General features: G+C 44.5%; 1 protein-coding gene across 4 annotated transcripts in view; it reads left to right on the plus strand.

Annotated features, from left to right (window-relative positions):
* rtn1a (reticulon 1a) overlaps nucleotides 1-19,751 on the plus strand; it is a 226,021-nt gene that overhangs the window by 58,153 nt on the left and 148,117 nt on the right. For 3 of the 4 annotated variants that reach the window (XM_068038825.1, XM_068038827.1, XM_068038828.1), the window contains exon 2: nucleotides 15,672-15,710. The exons of the other annotated variant lie outside the window; for it this stretch is intronic. In XM_068038825.1, the coding sequence (XP_067894926.1) occupies nucleotides 15,672-15,710 (39 nt within the window). The remainder of the gene's footprint in view (nucleotides 1-15,671; nucleotides 15,711-19,751) is intronic. 4 annotated transcript variants of the gene reach the window in all.

The raw sequence follows: 19,751 nt of genomic DNA on the forward strand, positions 1-19,751 counted from the left end.
CAGCCCTGGAAACGGGTGGTTGTATTGGTTGAGTATGGTGTCCATCGTGCCACACTGAGGGGATAGTTTTTGTTGAAGATTGAGCCCCAGGCTGCCAGTCAGAGGTGAAACATCACACTTTCTGATTGGCAACTGCCCCATATGTGTTTCAGCCAAGTATGTTGTGGGTGGGCATTAGTTCCTCATATAGGGGAGGAGAACTTCTTTATAGCTAGTAATGGGATTTGTGATGGCCTTCCCCTCTCCAGCGGACAGGTTCAGCAAGCAGTAGGATTGTGTGAATTGAGAACAGAAGCTTAACTGGACCAGCCATCTAAATGCTGTGGTTACAAGAGCAGGTCAGAGGCTGAGAATTCTGTGACAAGTAACTCACCTCCTGACTCACCAAAGCCTGTCCACCATCTACAAGGCACAAGTCAGGAGTGTGATGGAATACTCTCCACTTGCTTGGATGGGTGCAGCTCCAACAATACTCATGAATCCTGACACCATCCAGTTCAAAACAGCCAGCTTGATTGGTGCCCCACCACCACCTTAAACTTCACGTTCTTCACCACCGTTGGACATTTGCAGCAGTGTGTACCATCTACAAAATTCACTGCAACCACTCACCAAGGCTCCTTCAACAGCACCTTCCAAACCAATGACCCCTGCCATCGAGAAGAACAAGGGCAGCAGATGCATGGGAACCCCATCACCTGCAAGTTCTCCTCCAAATCACATACCATCCTGACTTGGAACTATATTGCATTCTTTCATTGTCGCTGGGTCAAAATCCTGGAACTCCCTCCTTGTAGGGTCTACTTTCACTACACGGACTGCAGCGGTTCAAGAAGACTGATCACTGCCATCTTCGCAAGGGCATTAAGGGATGGTCAATAAATGCTGGCCCAGCCAATGACATCATGTTCCATGGTTAATTATTTTAAAAAAGGAAATATTTCTTGTGAGCTTTAGGATGAGTGTGCTGAATGTGGGGCCATGATTCAAATATTTGAAGGAAGATGCCACATGCTATACTGGCCACAGACCTTGATGTAGAAAGAACAGTACAGCACAGGAACAGGCCATTCGGCCCTCCAAGGCTGCGCCAATCTTGATGCCTGCCTAAACTAAAACCTGCTGCACTTCCAGGGTCCGTGTCCCTCTATTCCCATCCTATTCATGTATTTGTCAAGATGCCTCTTAAACGTCTCTATGGTACCTGCTTCCACCACCTCCCCCGGCAACAAGTTCCAGGCACTCACCACCCTCTGTGTAAAGAACTTGCCTCGCACATCCCCTCTAAACTTTGCCCCTCTCACCTTAAACCTATGTCCCCCAGTAACTGACTCTTCCACCCTGGGAAAAAGCTTCTGACTATCCACTCTGTCCATGCCGCTTATAACTTTGTAAACCTCTATCATGTCGCCCCTCCACCTCCGTCATTCCAGTGAAAACAATCCGAGTTTATCCAACCTCTCCTCATAGCTAATGCCCTCCAGACCAGGTAACATACTGGTAAACCTCTTCTGTACCCTCTCCAAAGCCTCCACATCCTTCTGGTAGTGTGGCGACCAGAATTGCACACAATATTCTAAGTGTGGCCTAACTAAAGTTCTGTACAGCTGCAGCAGGACTTGCCTATTTTTATACTCTATGCCCCGACCGATGAAGGCAAGCATGCCATATGCCTTCTTGACTACCTTATCCATCTGCGTTGCCACTTTCAATGACCTGTGGACCTGTACGCCCAGATCTCTCTGCCTGTCAATACTCCTAAGGGTTCTGCCATTTACTGTATACTTCCCACCTGCATTAGACCTTCCAAAATGCATTACCTCACATTTGTCCGGATTAAACTCCATCTGACATTTCTCCGCCCAAGTCTCCAACCGATCTATATCCTGCTGTATCCTCTGACAATCCTCATCACTATCCGCAACTCCACCAACCTTTGTGTCGTCCGCAAACTTACTAATCAGACCAGCTACATTTTCCTCCAAATCATTTATATATACTACAAAGAGCAAAGGTCCCAGCACTGATCCCTGCGGAACACCACTAGTCACATCCCTCCATTCAGAAAAGCACCCTTCCACTGCTACCCTCTGTCTTCTATGACCGAGCCAGTTCTGTATCCATCTTGCCAGCTCCCCTCTGATCCCATGTGACTTCACCTTTTGTATCAGTCTGCCATGAGGGACCTTGTCAAAGGCTTTACTGAAGTCCATATAGATAACATCCACTGCCCTTCCTTCATCAATCATCTTTGTCACTTCCTCAAAAAACTCAATCAAATTAGTGAGACACGACCTCCCCTTCACAAAACCATGCTGCCTCTCACTAATAAGTCCCTTTGTTTCCAAATGGGAGTAAATCCTGTCCCGAAGAATCCTCTCTAATAATTTCCCTACCACTGACGTAAGGCTCACCGGCCTATAATTTCCTGGATTATCCTTGCTACCCTTCTTAAACAAAGGAACATTGGATATTCTCCAGTCCTCTGGGACCTCACCTGTAGCCAATGAGGATGCAAAGATTTCTATCAAGGCCCCAGCAATTTCTTCCCTTGCCTCCCTCAGTATTCTAGGGTAGATCCCATCAGGCCCTGGGGACTTATCTACCTTAATGCTTTGCAAGACACCCAACACCTCCTCCTTTTTGATAATGAGATGACTGAGACTATCTACACTCCCTTCCCTATGCTCATCATCCACCAAGTCCTTCTCCTTGGTGAATACTGATGCAAAGTACTCATTTAGTACCTCACCCATTTCCTCTGGCTCCACACATAGATTCCCTTCTCTGTCCTTGAGTGGGCCAACCCTTTCCCTGGTTACCCTCTTGCTCTTTATATACGTATAAAAAGCCTTGGGATTTTCCTTAATCCTGTTTGCCAATGACTTTTCATAAGCCCTTTTAGCCCTCCTGACTCCTTGCTTAAGTTCCTTCTTACTGTCTTTATATCCCTCAAGGGATTCGTCTGTTCCTAGCCTTCCAGCCCTTACGAATGCTTCCTTTTTCTTTTTGACGAGGCTCACAATATCCCGCGTTATCCAAGGTTCCCAAAACTTGCCAAACTTATCCTTCTTCCTCACAGGAACATGCTGGTCCTGGATGCTAATCAACTGACATTTGAAAGACTCCCACATGTCAGATGTTGATTTACCCTCAAACAGCCGTCCCCAATCTAAATTCTTCAGTACCTGCCTAATATTGTTATAATTAGCCTTTCCCCAATTTAGCACCTTCACCCGAGGACTACTCTTATCCTTATCCACAAGTACCTTAAAACTTATGGAATTATGGTCACTGTTCCCGAAATGCTCCCCTATTGAAACTTCGACCACCTGGCCGGGCTCATTCCCCAATACCAGATCCAGTACGGCCCCATCCCTAGTTGGCCTATCTACGTATTGTTTCAAGAAGCCCTCCTGGATGCTCCTTACAAATTCTGCCCCATCCAAGCCCCTAGCACTAAGTGAGTCCCAGTCAATATAGGGGAAGTTAAAATCACCCACCACTACAACCCTGTTATCTTTACATCTTTCCAAAATCTGTCGACATATCTGCTCCTCTACCTCCTGCCTGTAGTTAACCCCCAACATCATGACTGCACCCTTCCTATTCCTGAGCTCCACCCATATTGCCTCGCTGCATGATCCCTCCGAGGTGTCCTCCCGCAGTACAGCTGTGATATTCTCCTTAACCAGTAATGTAACTCCCCCACCCCTTTTACATCCCCCTCTATCCCGCCTGAAGCTTTTAAATCCTGGACAGGCCAATCCTGTCCTTCCCTCAACCAAGTCTCTGTAATAGCAACAACATCATAGTTCCAAGTATTAATCCAAGCTCTAAGTTCATCTGCCTTACCTGTTATACTTCTTGCATTGAAACAAATGCACTTCAGACCACCAGTCCCGCTGTTCTCCGCAACATCTCCCTGCCTGCTCTTCCTCTTAGTCTTACTGGCCTAATTTACTAGTTCCCCTTCATTTATTTCACTTGCTGTCCTACAGCTCTGGTTCCCACCCCCCTGCCACACTAGTTTAAACCCTCCCGAGTGACGCTAGCAAACCTCGCAGCCAGGATATTTGTGCCCCTCCAGTTTAGATGCATCCCATCCTTCTTGTACAGGTCCCATCTGTCCCTGACGAGATCCCAATGGTCCAGATATCTGAAACCCTCCCTTCTACACCAGCTGTTCAGCAACGTGTTTCGCTGCACTATCTTTCAATTTCTCGCCTCGCTGGCATGTGGCACAGGGAGTTCTTTTTCTTTTGGGCCTCCTTATCTCGAGAGACAATGGATACGCGCCTGGAGGTGGTCAGTGGTTTGTGAAGCAGCGCCCGGAGTGGCTATAAAGGCCAATTCTAGAGTGACAGGCTCTTCCACAGGTGCTGCAGAGAAATTTGTTTGTCGGGGCTGTTGCACAGTTGGCTCTCCCCTTGCGCCTCTGTCTTTTATCCTGCCAACTACTAAGTCTCGTCGACTCGCCACATTTTAGCCCTGTCTTTATGGCTGCAACTGGGTACACTTCCTGCAGATGTAGTCCTCCGGAACGCTGGAAGCGTCATGGACTTCCCACATCTCACAGGTGAAGCACTTCCCCCTGTAAGTGTCATTTCTAGCACTAATTAGTTAATTAATATAAAATAAATAAATACTTATTAAATCCTTACTAAATTGTTATAATTAACTATATGGTCCCTAGTGCTAGATTTCTACTATAAATATTAAATGCTAACTAAATACAGTAATCTCCTCCCTCTGGTTTAGTTACTCGACTTATTAGTTAATTAGTGTTTTAATCAATTTTTATTAGTTTTATTTTCAAATTCGGTACAGATTCCCTACCAGCCAATCAGGTCACAGCTTTCCTGTGACGTCACTTTTTCAGTTTTTTTTCCCTACCCGAGGTAACTTACCAGTCTGGAACTCCGCCCTCCGAGTCTGCTCCGAGAATCCCTGAGGTAAGTTTTTTATACTTACCGCTCTGGAACTCCGCCCTCCGAATCTGCACTGTAGTGGAGTGAAATTCATACCAGGTGTGGTATATGGGATATATGAATTTGAGCTAACCTTCATGCATTTTGCTCCATTTGCTGGTGTTTTGGCTCAGGTTACATATCCCTTGTCTTTCCTTAATGGTTAGCCTAGGACTGGTTTCCAGGTTCCCTTCAGGCATGTTGTTCTGTTCTTGTCACAGAATTAAGGCTACAACAAAGGGTGACGATGTACCCCAAGAAGCTGTTGAGGATTAAGGGAAAGTTCCAGGAGTTGGCTTTTGATCAGCTTATTTTTTATTAAATATAATTCAAAACTGTGTGACGGAAACTGCACCTGCCAAAAATGGGACATATTAATTTTTTCACATGAAACATTTTTTTTTTATAATGTGACTGGATTTTAAATAAGTTGTTTAAACAGACCACAACAGTGGCTGAAAACATGGCTGCACATCTTCATTCTAAAAGACAGTTGCCTGAAGAGGACAAGAAGAGTGCCTCCCTGATCCAATTAGCCAGATGGATTTTAATCAAGAGATATTGAATGTGTAAAAGCTGGCATTCCACCCCCCACCCCCACCCCACCCCACTGAGAGTGTCTGATAAGCTTTGGGGGGAATCCACAAACGTTGCTGGGGAGGTAGTTCCAAATAAGGAGAGAGTCACATGACTAACCTTCTGGCCAACTTGGAGTTTTTTGAATTGTGCCACAGAGAAAGGAAGAGACTGCAATTTGACTCAAAAAATTTCAGAGACGCACGGAAGTAACTCAAGCCTCAAGACATAACACTAGTGAAACAAGTTTGAAAGTGTGCACTGGGCCCCAATGAGAACTGCAAGACCTATCTTCAATCAAAGACTTTACATCAAACCCAGAAGCCAGTAACTCAACTCCAGCTATTACTTTAAATCTTTACCCTTCTTTCTCCGTCTCTGTCTCTATTTGTGTGTGTGTGTTTATCGTGTATGCATGCTAGCGTGGTCGTGTTGCATATCTTTAGCAGTTTTACCTGAATTAGAGTTTAAGGTTAATAAACTTACACCTTTCTTGTTTAAATCTAAGAAGACCTGTCTGGTTGATGTATTTGTCATTACAATTAGAGAGCAGGGAGCTCTCTTCCCTCTCACTGAGAGGGAAGCTAAAACATGGTGTTTTAAAAATTAAACCGTGTTACAGCCAAACCAGGAAAAGGCTGAGAGGGAACCCCTAGACCTCTTTCTCACCTGGTCATAACAACTGTTTGGATTATCGGATTCTGTACTATGAAATTTATTCCCAATATGCAACATGGTAAATTATACTTTAGTTTTGACAATTGTGACATGATGAAATTCTGTTTACAATATGAACCTTTGGAGCAACAAGTACTGTCAAGAGGGTAGAAACAGTTCACAAGGGATTAATCAAAAAAGTAAGTTAGACATTCTTTTAGTGCTTTAGATGAAGTAATTCGCAAAAATAGATGACTACTCCTGTTCCTCAGTGACACCAAAATATAGATTCCAAATTTCTCTGGGCCTTCCAATCAACTTGCCACTGTAAGTTAAGTGGAACTATGGTGAAAGGCCTGGGACTCAGTCACAGCGTAACCAGTTTCTGGCTTTCACAGCCTTGGTTGGGGGAAAATTTCTGGACTTCCCAAACTAAGTCACTTTCATTAGAGGGGATGTGGCTGATGGGAGATGACTTTGAAGTCAGAAGTTTCTTAAGACCTGGCCTGGGATCTGATGGGCGGCAGTTACACTACAAAATAACGCAGTGACCTTAGCGGCAGTGAACTGGAGTCCGAACGCATATTTCTCTAGTTTCTCTCCTAACTCCCTTCATGCTCTAAGTTCATCTTGTTCATGTGACTCACCTCCTGCTCCCTCAACTCTATTCCCACTAAACTGCTGACTATCCAACTTCCTTCTCTAGCCCGCATGTTAGCTGGTATTGTTAATGGTTCCTTCTGCTCGAATACTGATGTTCCCCCTCTTTCGCTTCCCCCCGCCATCAAATCTGCCATCAACACCCCTTTCATTGAAAAAACTCACCCTTGCCCCTCTGCGTGCTGCTGAAACCCACACCTGTACCTTTCTTACCTGTAGACTTGACTATTCCAATGCTTTTTTAGCCAGTCTCCCATTTTCCACCCTCTCTAAACTTGAGCACATCCAAAAGTCTGCTGACATATCCTAACCTGCACCAAGTCCCATTCACCATTACCCCTATGCTCGGTGACCTACATTGGCATCAGGTCCATCAATGTCTTGATTTTAATATTCTCATTCCTGTTTTCAAACCCTTTCTTGGCCTCGCCCCAACCTATCTCTGTAACCTTCTCTAACACTAAAGTCTCTGATCTCTTCTTTCCAATTCTGGCCTCTTATGCATCCCAGATTTTAATCGCTCTATCAGTAGCTGCCGTGCCTTCAGCTGCTCAGGCCTTAAAGGGTCTTCAGTTCTCTTCCTTAATCTCTCCGCATCACTTGCTCTCTCTCCTTCTTTAAGGTGCACCTTAAAACCTCTCTCTTTAACCACATTTTTGTTCACTTGTCCTCATATCTGTTTGTGACTCGGTATGAAATTTTGTTCATTAATGTTCCTGTGAAGCACCTTGGGACGTTTACTACATCAAAGGCACTATATAAAAGTAAGTTGTTGTCCTCACCACCATCGTCTTCTCCTTCTCCTCTTCATTCACCCACCCACTTACTCCAATGAGGGTGTTGGCACATGCGCATTATGCAGAGTAGGCAGATAATGACATCAGTCAGCTGATTTGGCGTCAGCACTGCCATTTTGGAGTTTAACATTTCAGCTAACACCCTCCCTTAATCACGCAAGGCTGATTACAGGTTCAGCAGCAGGAAAGGCCCTACCCTCCAAAGCTATTTAAAGGGATCATCTACTTTCAGGTTTGTTGCTCATTGATTTCTATTGGCTATTGATATTATTGTACAAGTGTTTGGTACTTTCTAGCATTCTTTAAAGTTGCTGAAGTGTACAGGGAGTGGTGTAGCAGATGCTGAAGGACTTGGTCCTGACTTCAAAGATGCTGCTTAAACCAGTTCCTCCCAGGCATGGGTGCAACAGTATGCATTCCCCCAGGAACTTAGCATGACTTGCAGAATGAGCAGAGGGCATGCAGACCAGGGCAAGCTGCTGGAAGAGGGAGGAGGGAGAGAAGGGCTCTCAGCAGGAGGCCATATCTGCCCAGCACGCACATCACTTTGCAGGTCCCGCATGACCACTCTGAGATGTACTGCAACCAAAAGGGTTTCCATTCCCTCAAAGTCCAGCTGGTGTGTGATCATACTTAGAGCGTATCATGCAAGGTCAATGCCCAGTGACCTGGCAGCACCTCATGATTTCTTCATTCTGCGGCAACGCGCTGTGCCATCTGCAGTTGAACCACCACAGCAAAGCAAAGGGTGGTTACTGGACGACAAAGACTATCCACGGATGACATGGCTCATGACCGCTGTGCAACCCACACATACGTGGGCAGCATGCATAGAAAGAAAGCAAGAAAGCTGTGCTGCCACACAGAATGCAGATCATTGGCATGCTGAAACATGAACTACTCTGGAGGAACCCTACAGTACCCAGCAGAATTCGTATCAAGTTTGATGGCAGTCTATTGCATGCTACACTGCCTTGCAATCATCAGGGGTCAGCCCTTGCCACCAACTATGTGGCGAACAGCTCAAGAGGAAGAGGATGGGAGGAGGCAACCTTGATGCCCCTTTTCTGGCCGGACTGTTCATGACCACTATGACATCAGTAAATGCAACCCCAATTCCCCATTCACCAACAGTCTTGCACCTTATCTTCACTCTCTTACTAATCATAGGGTCTGCCTGGCTGCAATGTGAAAATAAAAGCCAACACAAAATAAACAGTCCAACCTAATTTATAAGTCGAAGCATGCTATACTACATACAAAAGTGTTGTCTTGCTCTTCCTCCTATTCCTCTTTCACCAATGCCTGGCCTGGTTGCAGTTTTTGGGTATCTGAAAAGAGAAAGGAACAAGAGAAGGGTTGTGGTGGGGGGGAGGCAAGGTGAAGTTAAGAGTTGCATGTTTATACCATCTGCAACTTCTAAATCGGAAGATATTGTGGGATGAGGAGGAAGGGGGATGTGAGAAGGGGATTAGGTATAAGGATAATGTCATTTTCTATTATTTCAAGCCCGCCGCTGGCCATGGCTTCAGCGATGGCTGTTCCAGTGGTGGTGAGCACCCTCTCTTTCATGGGGGTAAGGACATGCAGCCACACCTGTCATCCACCAGTTAGGTCCTGTTGCCTCCATTTGTGCACCTGTCCTGTAAGAGAGGAAGAAGTGCACCATTGAGTGTGGTGCAGTGTGTTTGGGTGATGTGGCTGTCCTGATTGAATAGCTGACAGTATATGCAAGTTGTGAGATGTGGATGTGAAGATTGCAGCAGTGCTAAGTGTGTGAGGATGAGGTGAAGCTATGAATGTTAGGTCTGAGTAGTGATTGATAGAGATTGTTGGGGGTGTAGTGGATTGATCAGTATCTGAGGCTAGTAATGCAGTTGGTGGAATATGGCATTTGAAGCTGCATTCACTGACCTTGACCAGTGAGACCATTGAACATTTTGTGCATTGCCTCAGGTTCTTGAGGCTATAGTGCTGGCATTGCCCACCATGGCTGTCTGGTCCCAGTGCCTTATGAGAGTTTGTCTGGAGGGTCTCCTGGCCCCCTGTGGATATCTCTCCTCCTCTGCACCTCTTCAGCCAAGGCCTCCAGTGCTTTGTAGGAAAATCTTGGAACCCGCTGTATCCTACATGATGCCATTATTATGTCGTTTTCTGTGTCAAAATGAGTTCCACAATGACTTCCATCACCTGCTTCAGCCACAATATACCTCCCCTTTAAGAGATGCAGGCTGGCATTAAGTAGTGCGGGCTAGTTTTAACTGGTGCTGGCATCTCGCAATTTTGGGCCCCTTGCTGATGCATGCAACGACTCACAGCACAGTTAGTGCTGGCTGCACACTGCAATCATGTTAATTAGCAGGCAGCATGAAGTTGACAAATCTATTAGATTTTTGAGAATGTAATTATCAGGGTAGGTAAAGGGAAATCAGTATGCATAGTATATTTCAATTTTCAAAAGGCATTTGATAAGGTGCCACATCAATGTTACATGTTACACAAGAAGCCATAGGGTTGGGGGTAATATATGAGCATGGATAGAGGATTTGTTATAGCACAAATTCAAAGAGTAGGAGTAAATGGATCACTTTCAGGTTGGCAAGCTGTTACTAGTGGGGTGCCACAAGGATCAGTACTAGGGCTTCAGCTGTTTAGAATCTATATTAATGAACTAGTTGAAGGGACTGAGTATAATGTATCCAAGTTTGCTGATGAAACAAAGTTAGGGGGGGAAGTCAGCTCTCAGGATATAAAGGACGAGACATTCTGATACGCAGCACCACTGGAGACTGTGCTGTGAAAGCCAATGACCCTCCTGTGGTGTGTGCTTTGGGCGTGGCATGCACAGCATCTTGAGAAAGGCTCACCTGCGAGTGCCAGAAGCAATGGAATGCATGTTATCATGATGTCACACAGCCCTCCCGGCTGATGTCATGCCCATTTTCCAAATTTGGACTACACAGGTCCATTCAACAGATTCGCACATCACTCACCAAAGGTCAAGCGTACAGCTGCAAGAGAGGCCCGGACTCATTATTATTTAAAGAGCCAGGCACCCAACTTGCCGGTAAGGTAATTTTGAAGAATTCCTGCTATTGTAACGTGTTTGAAAGTACTCCGGATTGTATTTGGAGGTGTTGTGGTGAGTTCCTGCATTTGACAGGGAGTATTGCTGCATCCTCACAGGGAGGTCAGAGAATTTGTGATCTGTCTACACAAAGGCTGCAACAGGTATGGGGGCTGCAGCGGCACTGCCTCTGGGTCTGCAGCATGATGGGGAGATGAAGCAGAGGCTGCAGAGAGGGCAAGCTGTGCGCGAGACCCTGTGTCAACTTGGAGCTGGACTCCTTCATCCTCCTTGACAGTGACAGGAGGCTGTCTGGCAGGCAAGCAAATGCACCCAGATCTCTTTGTGCATGCCCGTCAGCACTCTGTGTGCTACCCCATCAAGGTCCTCATCTGAGTCCCTGCAACAGAACTGTCTGTGATCTTGCCCTCCAGCAAATTGGCAAATAGACCATCCATCATCACTGGCCTGCCTGCAGCCCACTCATGCCCAGTGACTCACCCGATGACTCACCATGTGTTAATCCCAAGTTTTATACTTTAAGGTACGTGCAGGGCCAGCACCCGAGTTGGTGGCTGCGAGTGTCAGATCAGCTGATGAGGCCTCTTTTTCAGTGCTGTGCTGTTGCTCTCTCTCCTCCTGGGGCTGCTGTTGCTGGCCAGGTAGCAATTCTTTGGTGTCTGAAAGCAGACAATCAGAAGGGGAAGGTTGGAGTGAGGAAAGTGGGTGGGCTGGAAAGCCATTTGCAATTTGCTCATCATAGCTGGAAGAGGGTGACCTGGGAGTTGAGAAGGGGCATAAGACAGGAATATTACCATCATCCTGAATGTTCTCAGTGACCCCGGATGCTATCGGCCCCATGATGCTGAGAGCCATCTGCTCAGTAGAGCTCAGGAGATGCAGGTGTCTTGTCCCCTAATGGCTCCGCTCTGCTCATTTCTATTGTGTGCCACCTTGTCTTGCTAGAGAAAGAGGGAAAAAAATGTCAGTAATTGTGTTACACTGTGTTTGAGTGATGTGCCTGCCATAGCTGAGTACCTGGAGGTATGTGGAAGCAGCGACAGGTGGTTGTGAGGCTAGCAGCATTGGTAGATGTGTATGGGTGAGGTGGAGTGTCTGGATGTTAGGCGTGAGTCCTGAGTGCCAGAGAGTGAGTGATGGGGGCATGGTGCATTGAGCAGCATGTGCGGCTGGTGGTGCAGGGTAGGAAATGTCATGTGCAGATGCATTCACTGACCTTGGCCACCGACGTGAGGTCATTTGGACTTCTTATGTTACTGCTACCAGGTCCTTGGATCCAGACTCTGGGACTACCTGCTCCCAATCCCTTCCGAGGGCTTTCCTTGAGGGCCTTGTAGCCCCCACCCCCCAACAAGTCTTTCCTCCTGTATACCTCCATTACTAATGCCTGCACAGCTGCATCTCTGACCCTCTGTTCTATTTTCTTTGTTTAGAATTGCAGCGATAGCATTCAGCAGCAGCCTCCTGTAATTCAGTGCAGCTTCCCTTTAAGAGGGGCAGATTGCCCTTAAGAACAGCAAGGATGTGTTGCAGCCAGTCATCAGTAAATGCTGCCAAATGCAGAAGCAGCCAGCAGTATGGCAGATGTTCAGCCCTATGTGGCAATCATGGAAATGAGGTGACAGCACCAACTTTGTGTGCTGCCTATCTTCACCATAATCAGCGCAAGCAGGTCACAAATCACGATCCCCGCACTATAGAGGATACAAAATAATTCCAGTAATAGTTGTAAATCAGGAGGTGGAAGGAAGAGAGGAACTTGGTGAAGTTATAATCACCAGGGAAGTGGTTCTGACCAAACTGAGAGAGCTGTGGGCTAACAAGTCCCCGGGTCCTAATGGACTTCATCCTAGGGTCTTAAAAGAGGTGGCTAATGAGGTAGTAGATGCATTGCTGTGAATTTTTAAAAATTCACTAGAGTCTGGAAAGGTTCCATCAGATTGGAAAGTAGCAAATATAACCCCTCTATTCAAGAAGCAGGGGAGGCAGAAAACCGGTAACTATAGGCTAGTTAGCTTGATGTCTGTCATGGGGAAGATTTTAGAATCGATCATTAAGGTGGCTATAGATGGGCACTTAGAAAAACTCAAGATAATCAGGAATAGTCAGCATGGTTTTGTGAAAGGGAAATCATGTTTAACCAATTTATTGGAGTTCTTTGAAGGAGTAACGTGCGCTTTGGATAAAGGGGAGCCTGTTGATGTACTGTACTTGGATTTCCAGAAGGCATTTGACAAGGTGCCACATAAAAGGTTATTGCACAAAGTAGGAGCTCATGATACAGGGAGTAACATATTAGCATGGATAGAAGATTGGCTGGCTGGCAGAACACAGAGAATATGCAGAAATGGGTCCTTTTCTGATTGGCAGGATGGCAGTGACTAGTGGAGTCCCGCAGGGGTCTGTGCTGGGGCCTCAACATTTTATAATTTATATCAATGACTTAGATGAGGGGAGCAATGGCATGGTAGCTAAATTTGCAGATGACACAAAGATAGGTAGGAAAGTATGTTGTGAAGAGGACATAAGGAGCTTGCAGACCGACATAGATAGGTTGAGTGACTGGGCAAAAATCTGGCAGATGGAGTATAATGTGGGAAAATGTGAAGTTGTTCACTTGACAGGAAGAATAAAAAGCAGAGTATTACTTAAACGGAGAACGAATGCAGAATTCCGAGGTGCAGAGGGATCTAGGTGTTCTAGTGCATGAGTCACAAAAGGTTCGTATGCATGTAGAGCAAGTAATAAAGAAGGCTAATGGAATGCTATCCTTTATTATGAGAGGAATTGAAAATAAAAGTAAGGATGTTATGCTTCAGTTACACAGGGGACATTGGTGAGACCACATCTCGAATACTGTGTGCAGTTTTGGTCTCCTCATTTAAGGAAGGATGTAAATGCGTTGGAGGCGGCTCAGAGGAGGTTTACCAGATTGATACCAGGAAAGAGCGGGTTGTCTTATATGGAAAGGTTGAACAGACTGGGCTTGTTTTCACTGGAGTTTTGAAGAGTGAGGGGAGACGTGATTGAAGGTTATAAGATCCTGAACGGTCTTGACAAGGTGGATGTGGAAAGGATGTTTCCTCTTGTGGGTGAGTCCAGAACTAGGGGAAACTGTTTTAAAATTAGGGATCCCCCTTTTAGGACAGAGAGGAAGAGAATTTTTTTCTCTGAAGATTGTGCGACTTTGGAACTCGCTGCCTCAGAAGGTGGTGGAGGCGGGGTCATTGAATATTTTTAAGCGGGAGGTAGATAGATTCTTGTTAGGCAAGGGAATCAAAGGTTATCGGGGTAGATGGAAGTGTGGAATTTGAAACGCAAACAGATCAGCCATGATCTTATTGAATGGCAGAGCAGGCTAGAGGGGCCGAATGGCCTACTTCTGCTCCTAATTCGTATGTTCGTATGTATGAATAACAATACAAACAAAATTTTAGCCCAAAGAGTCTGCAAAGGGATCTAGTCAGGTTAAATGAATGGGCAAGAAGGAGGCAGATGGAGTATACTCTGGGAAATGTGAGGCTATTCACCGTGGTAGGAGGACTAGAAAACAGAATATTTTTTGAATGGTGAGAAACTCTTAAATGTTGGTGTTCAGAGGGATTTTGGTGCCCTTGTATACAAAACACAGGAAAATAAATTGCAGGTACATCTAGCAGTTAGGAAGGTTGATGGCATGTTGGCCTTTATGGCAAGGGGGTTGGAATACAAGAGTAAGGAAGTCTTGCTGCAGTTGTACATGACTTTGGTGAGACCACACCTGTGTATGGTTTTGGTCTCCCCACTCAAGGAAGGATGTATTGCCTTAGAGGATGAAAGTGTTGTCTTATGAGGAGAGATTGAGTAGGTTTGGTTTGCCTATATTCTCTGGAGTTTTGAAGATCGATAAGTGACCTCATTGAAACATAAGATTCTGAGAGAGCTTGACAGGGTAGATGTGAGAGACTGTTGCCCCAGCTAGAAATTCTAGAACTAGAGGGCACAGACTCAGGATAAGGGGGTCAGCCATTTAGAACTGAGATGAGGAGAAATTTCTTCACTCAGACGTTGTGAATCTTTGGAATTCTCTACCCCAAAGGGTTGTGAATGCTTTATTGTTGAATATATTTAAGGCTGAGATAGACAGATTTTTGCACTCTTAAGGGGATAAAGGGATAATGTGGAAAGGTGGAATTGAAATCAAAGATCAGCCATGATCTTATTAAGTGATGGAGCAGGCTCGATGGGCTGTACGGCCTACTCCTGCTCCTATTTCCTGTGTTCTTATGCCTGCATTGGAAGCAGCAGCTGTGGGTTAATCCCGCATTGTGATTCGCACTTCTGTTTTCAGAGATTATCGAATTTTCCTCCCCGACGTCCCAACATCCCCCCCGCCCCCCCGATTTCTCTGATGTACAGGCACTTGAAGGCCAGTATGTCAGATAAAGGTGATTGGCTGGATAATATCAGCTATCTTCATGACCTGTAGACGCAGAAGCATATGTCAATAATGGCCATTAATGACCACGTGAAGGGTATTGACATTTGGCAATTTGTTGCAATTTAACCCAATAGGCCTTAACCACATTGCATTCTCACCTGGTTCAGTGCACTTTTAATTGATTTTTCTGATTGGAAGCAAATGGTTTCAATGGGACTACAGGAAGAGTTCTTGTGATTCATACTCTTAACAGTTTTTCAATCAAGATACTAATGTCAAAATGCTTTGTCCTGTTCAAAAAGTGTAGCATCATAAACCTAACATTGGATATTGAAACAAACTAACTGACATTTCCGTAATTTTAATCTCCATTTTGAGTGTGGTGGTAAATCTATTTAAAACTAAATATAACCAGGAGAAACTGTGGACAAAAAAAAAATGTTTTATCATAAATAGTACATATAATTGTTTTACTGACTGTATATCTCTATCTTTTTTTCCAGTTGGACATCCTTCTCTGAATCAGAACCTAAGTACAAAAGGTAACCTCCCACTTAAACTGTAATATGAATGCAGTTTCCTAAATAGTATTGTGTTTAATTGATTTGTGATATTTTTAATTAAAAAAGCTAAGAATGACAACATATCTTTAATATATGTAGTAATTAGAAACAATTCAAAAAATCTCTTACAAGATTGAACCCCAACTATTTGCATGTTAATTTTTTCTGGGAAATATAAATTATATTTGTGTAAACTATTAACCATTTACACCGACCATTGTAACGAACAACAACCTACATTGCACAATGTCACAATACCTGTCCTATATTCTCATCAGGGCAGACAATAAGATTGCAAGTCAGTCTAATGATAGCAGCATAAAATGAAACTATTTGCCTCAGATCCAGTACAAACCATTATCTGGCAATATAGTTATTTTCCCTGAACTGAGTTTGGGTTGAATTATTTGAGCTTTGTTTAGATTTTGTAACCAGAATTTTAAAAAAAATTGGGGATCTAATTTTGTTCAGCTTTATAGCTGTAGTATATCATTGACTGCTATATATAGGGTGTTTAAAATTACACAGGGACTTTATAAATTTTAATAATTTTGGATGTACACATTGAAACATTTACATCTAATTGTTAATTGAGTTCCTACATGGTGCATTTTTGTTATAATAAGCCTCAATTTTCTTCTCACAGCCGTTATGGACTGCTAGCTATAGCACATGGTTCACGTTTTCTCCACTGGCACCATTTTCAATCCAGGAAACCTTAACAACAACATTAACATTAAGAAAAAACTTTATGAATTATGCTTTCATATGCCTTTTATAGTTTGCTTCTATCGTATATACATCCAAAGTTACTAAAGTTTAAAATTGCGCAAGGACTTTATAAACACCCTGTGTTTATTTTCTGGCCTGTCTTTGCTTCCAGCTCAGTTGCCAACTCTCTTTTTTTGTTCTTTGTTTTTCTCAAGTATTTTTAATCTTTTTGTTTGGTCTCCTATTTCTATCCCTTTTCTTTCTCTCATCTTTGCTGAAGAGAGAACATTTTAAGTTGTTCTTTAAGGGGTTGCTCTCATCAATGTAAAGTTTTCTGAGCCTATTCACAGCTATTAAATCAATGACAACTTCAATGTAGAAACATATTCCATGGTGCTTCACCCAAAAAACGAATGCCAATTCAAATATGGTGATATTAGGAGGGGCGATCAAGAACTTGGTCACATGTGTGGGTTTTTAGGAGAGTTGTAAAGCAAGAGAAGGAAATGCAGTGTTTTAGGCAGGGAACTGTAGCACATGGAGCTAAAAGGCTGAACGCATGATCGCTAATGTGGGGACAAATGGAGGGCATGTACAAAAGACTAGAGTCAGAGAATGATTTGTTCTGGAGAGAGTTGTAGAACTGAAGAAGTGATATGTAAGTGTGAAGCCATGAAAGGGTTTAGACACAAGGGTGAAATTTTTAAATTGGAGACATGGAGAGACTGGGAATCACTGTACATTAGCAAGAAAACATAGAAACATAGAAAATAGGAGCAGGAGTAGGCCATTCGGCCCTTCAAGCCTGCTCTGCCATTCATTATGATCATGGATGATTATCCAACTCAGTAACCTGTTCCCACTTTCGTCCCATATCCTTTGATCCCTTTAAACCCAAGAGCTATATCTAATTCCTTCTTGAAAACAAGTACAAGGATGATAAGTTCTGAGTGGGACCTGGTGCAGGATAGCATGGGCTGAATTTACTGTTCTCGTCACAGATCCCGACGGCGAACCAGAAGCGGGTGCCAGTGACATGTGCAACCGGCCAACCGCAATTAAGCGATAGGCGACCACTTTACATAATGGAGGTGCAGGGCCCATTGTATTGCATGACAGGGGCGGGCTCCGAGGTGCTGATTGCGGCACACCCGAGATATAGCCCATCACGCTCTTGTACCCAATGCAATGCCCACCCATGCAGAGTGACCCATTACTAAGTCCACTGGACCCTTGCACCCATTAGGATGCCCACCAGACTCTCTCACCCGAGACTAAATCCACCTATGTAGAGTGCGCAGGACTGCATGCCGGCAATGGCCTCCTCTTTCCCCCCCCTTCCCTTATGCACTGCTCCTCATGGCTGCCTTCCCCTCAGTGCCGCCAGCTTTCAGCGACCGGGGATCAGAAGGCACGTAAGGACCATCCGTCGTCCACTTAATTACAAGCAGCGCATTGAATTGTTATCAATTGCATGCAAACATATTAAAACTATCTGTTCTACGATTTAAATTGCACTCCCGTTGCGTCAGGACAGCAATGTCGCCTTGGTGGTTTCCTGCTGCAGACTATATCCAGAACCGACGTCATGACGTCAGATTTCCGGGAAGATGCGTCAGATGCTATTCTCTGGCCCCCTGTGTCTCCATTCCTGCTCCAAACAGCCTCACTAAATCCAGCCCTATATGTGCAGCTGAGTTTTGGATGAGCAGATGCTTACAGATTGTAGAGGATGGAAGACCTCATCAGTGAGAGTAGTGATTAAAAACCTCTACCTACCTCTAGTGCAAATGAAAAAGTCCAAATAACATCTTAGAACTATGTCCTATTCATCCCTTAAAGCCCCTCAGACAGATGCAAATTTATATTGCCCTGACCACAAGGTCTTTGTTATTACACAAAATTCTTCTGCCACCTCCTCTTTATGACCAGGAATGTTGGACCACCGGAATAGTCGAGTCTAGAGGTGACAAAAAAACAGATAAGGGTTTCAGCGGAAGATGGGCAAAAGCAGGAGGGAGGTGCAAATAGGCAGTTTTTGTGAGGGAGAATAAATGAGATTGAAAGTTCTATTTAGTTTAGAATAGAATGCCAAGATTGGGAACAGTCCAGTTCATTGACTGGGTAGGGGTATGGAATCTATTGTGAGGTACAGAATTTGTGGTGGAGACTAAAGACAATATTTCACTTGTGGAAATTGTAACACATCCATCACTGGATATTGGGCAAGCAGTTTGACAAAGCAGAGGCAGTGGAGGGGTCGAATTAGTTGATAGAAGAATAGAGCTGGGTTTCATCAGGAGGATTGGGCTCCTCCTGGTCGCACAAGAAAACTTTTGGGGCACCCCTATCCAGAACTTCTGTCCCCTCCCCGGACTGTGATTGCCTCCAGATCCCTTCCTTTATAACCTATCGTATTATTGGGGGATCATTTCTTTTGGATCCCCAATGGCAGCCATCTATCGCTCAAAATTCCATTCCAGTCTACTAGATAGGTACTTATTCCTTCAGGTATGCACAGGAGTCTGTCCTTCCATATTAAAACGAAGCCTGGGAGGTAATATTTCTCCATGTCTCCCACTGTGCCAGCATGTGAGCTGCCGCTTGCATTGGCCCTTTTGCCTACTCCCAATATAAAATGGCCCAATTGAAACTGAGCACAGTTCACAACAAAGTATTCTTGCAATGGTTTGTTCATTGGTAACTTATATTTATACCCCTTTGTTCTGGACTCACCCATAAGTGGAAACAGTTTCTCCTTCTTAAACTCCTTCATCATTTTAAGAACCTGTCTCAGATTTCTTCTCCTTCTTCATTTGTGCAGAGAAGAGTCCCATCCTACTTTCAATTCTGATGGATTTTTCCAGGCTTTCTCCAGTGCATCAGTGTCCTTTTTGTATTCCGGATACCAGAACTGCACACAGTACTTTAAGTGTGGCCTCACCAAAGTTCTATATCATTTCACATTAACTTGCTGTTTTTATGTTTTATTCCTCTAGAAATGAACCCCAGTACATAACATTTTGTGGTGTTACTTCATAACATTTTATATACCTGATATTTTGATAATTTGTGGTCACTTGGTCCCATGACTTTAAATCTGTTGAGAAAGCATTTAATTCCAGTCCTAGGAAAAAGATGAGGATGTTTTTTCATTGTTGCTTAACAGTAAAAGTTGAATTAATGGGCAGTATTTTCCCCCGGGATGGCGGGAGTGAAGGCAGGCACCCCAACGCATTGGCAAGGTGGGAGGTAGCCAACCTGCATATTTAAGGCCCCAATTAGGGGCCATATAGAGTGCCCGCTGGC

Source organism: Heterodontus francisci, chromosome 9 (assembly GCF_036365525.1).
Source record: "Heterodontus francisci isolate sHetFra1 chromosome 9, sHetFra1.hap1, whole genome shotgun sequence".
In the NCBI taxonomy this organism is placed as follows: domain Eukaryota; kingdom Metazoa; phylum Chordata; class Chondrichthyes; order Heterodontiformes; family Heterodontidae; genus Heterodontus; species Heterodontus francisci.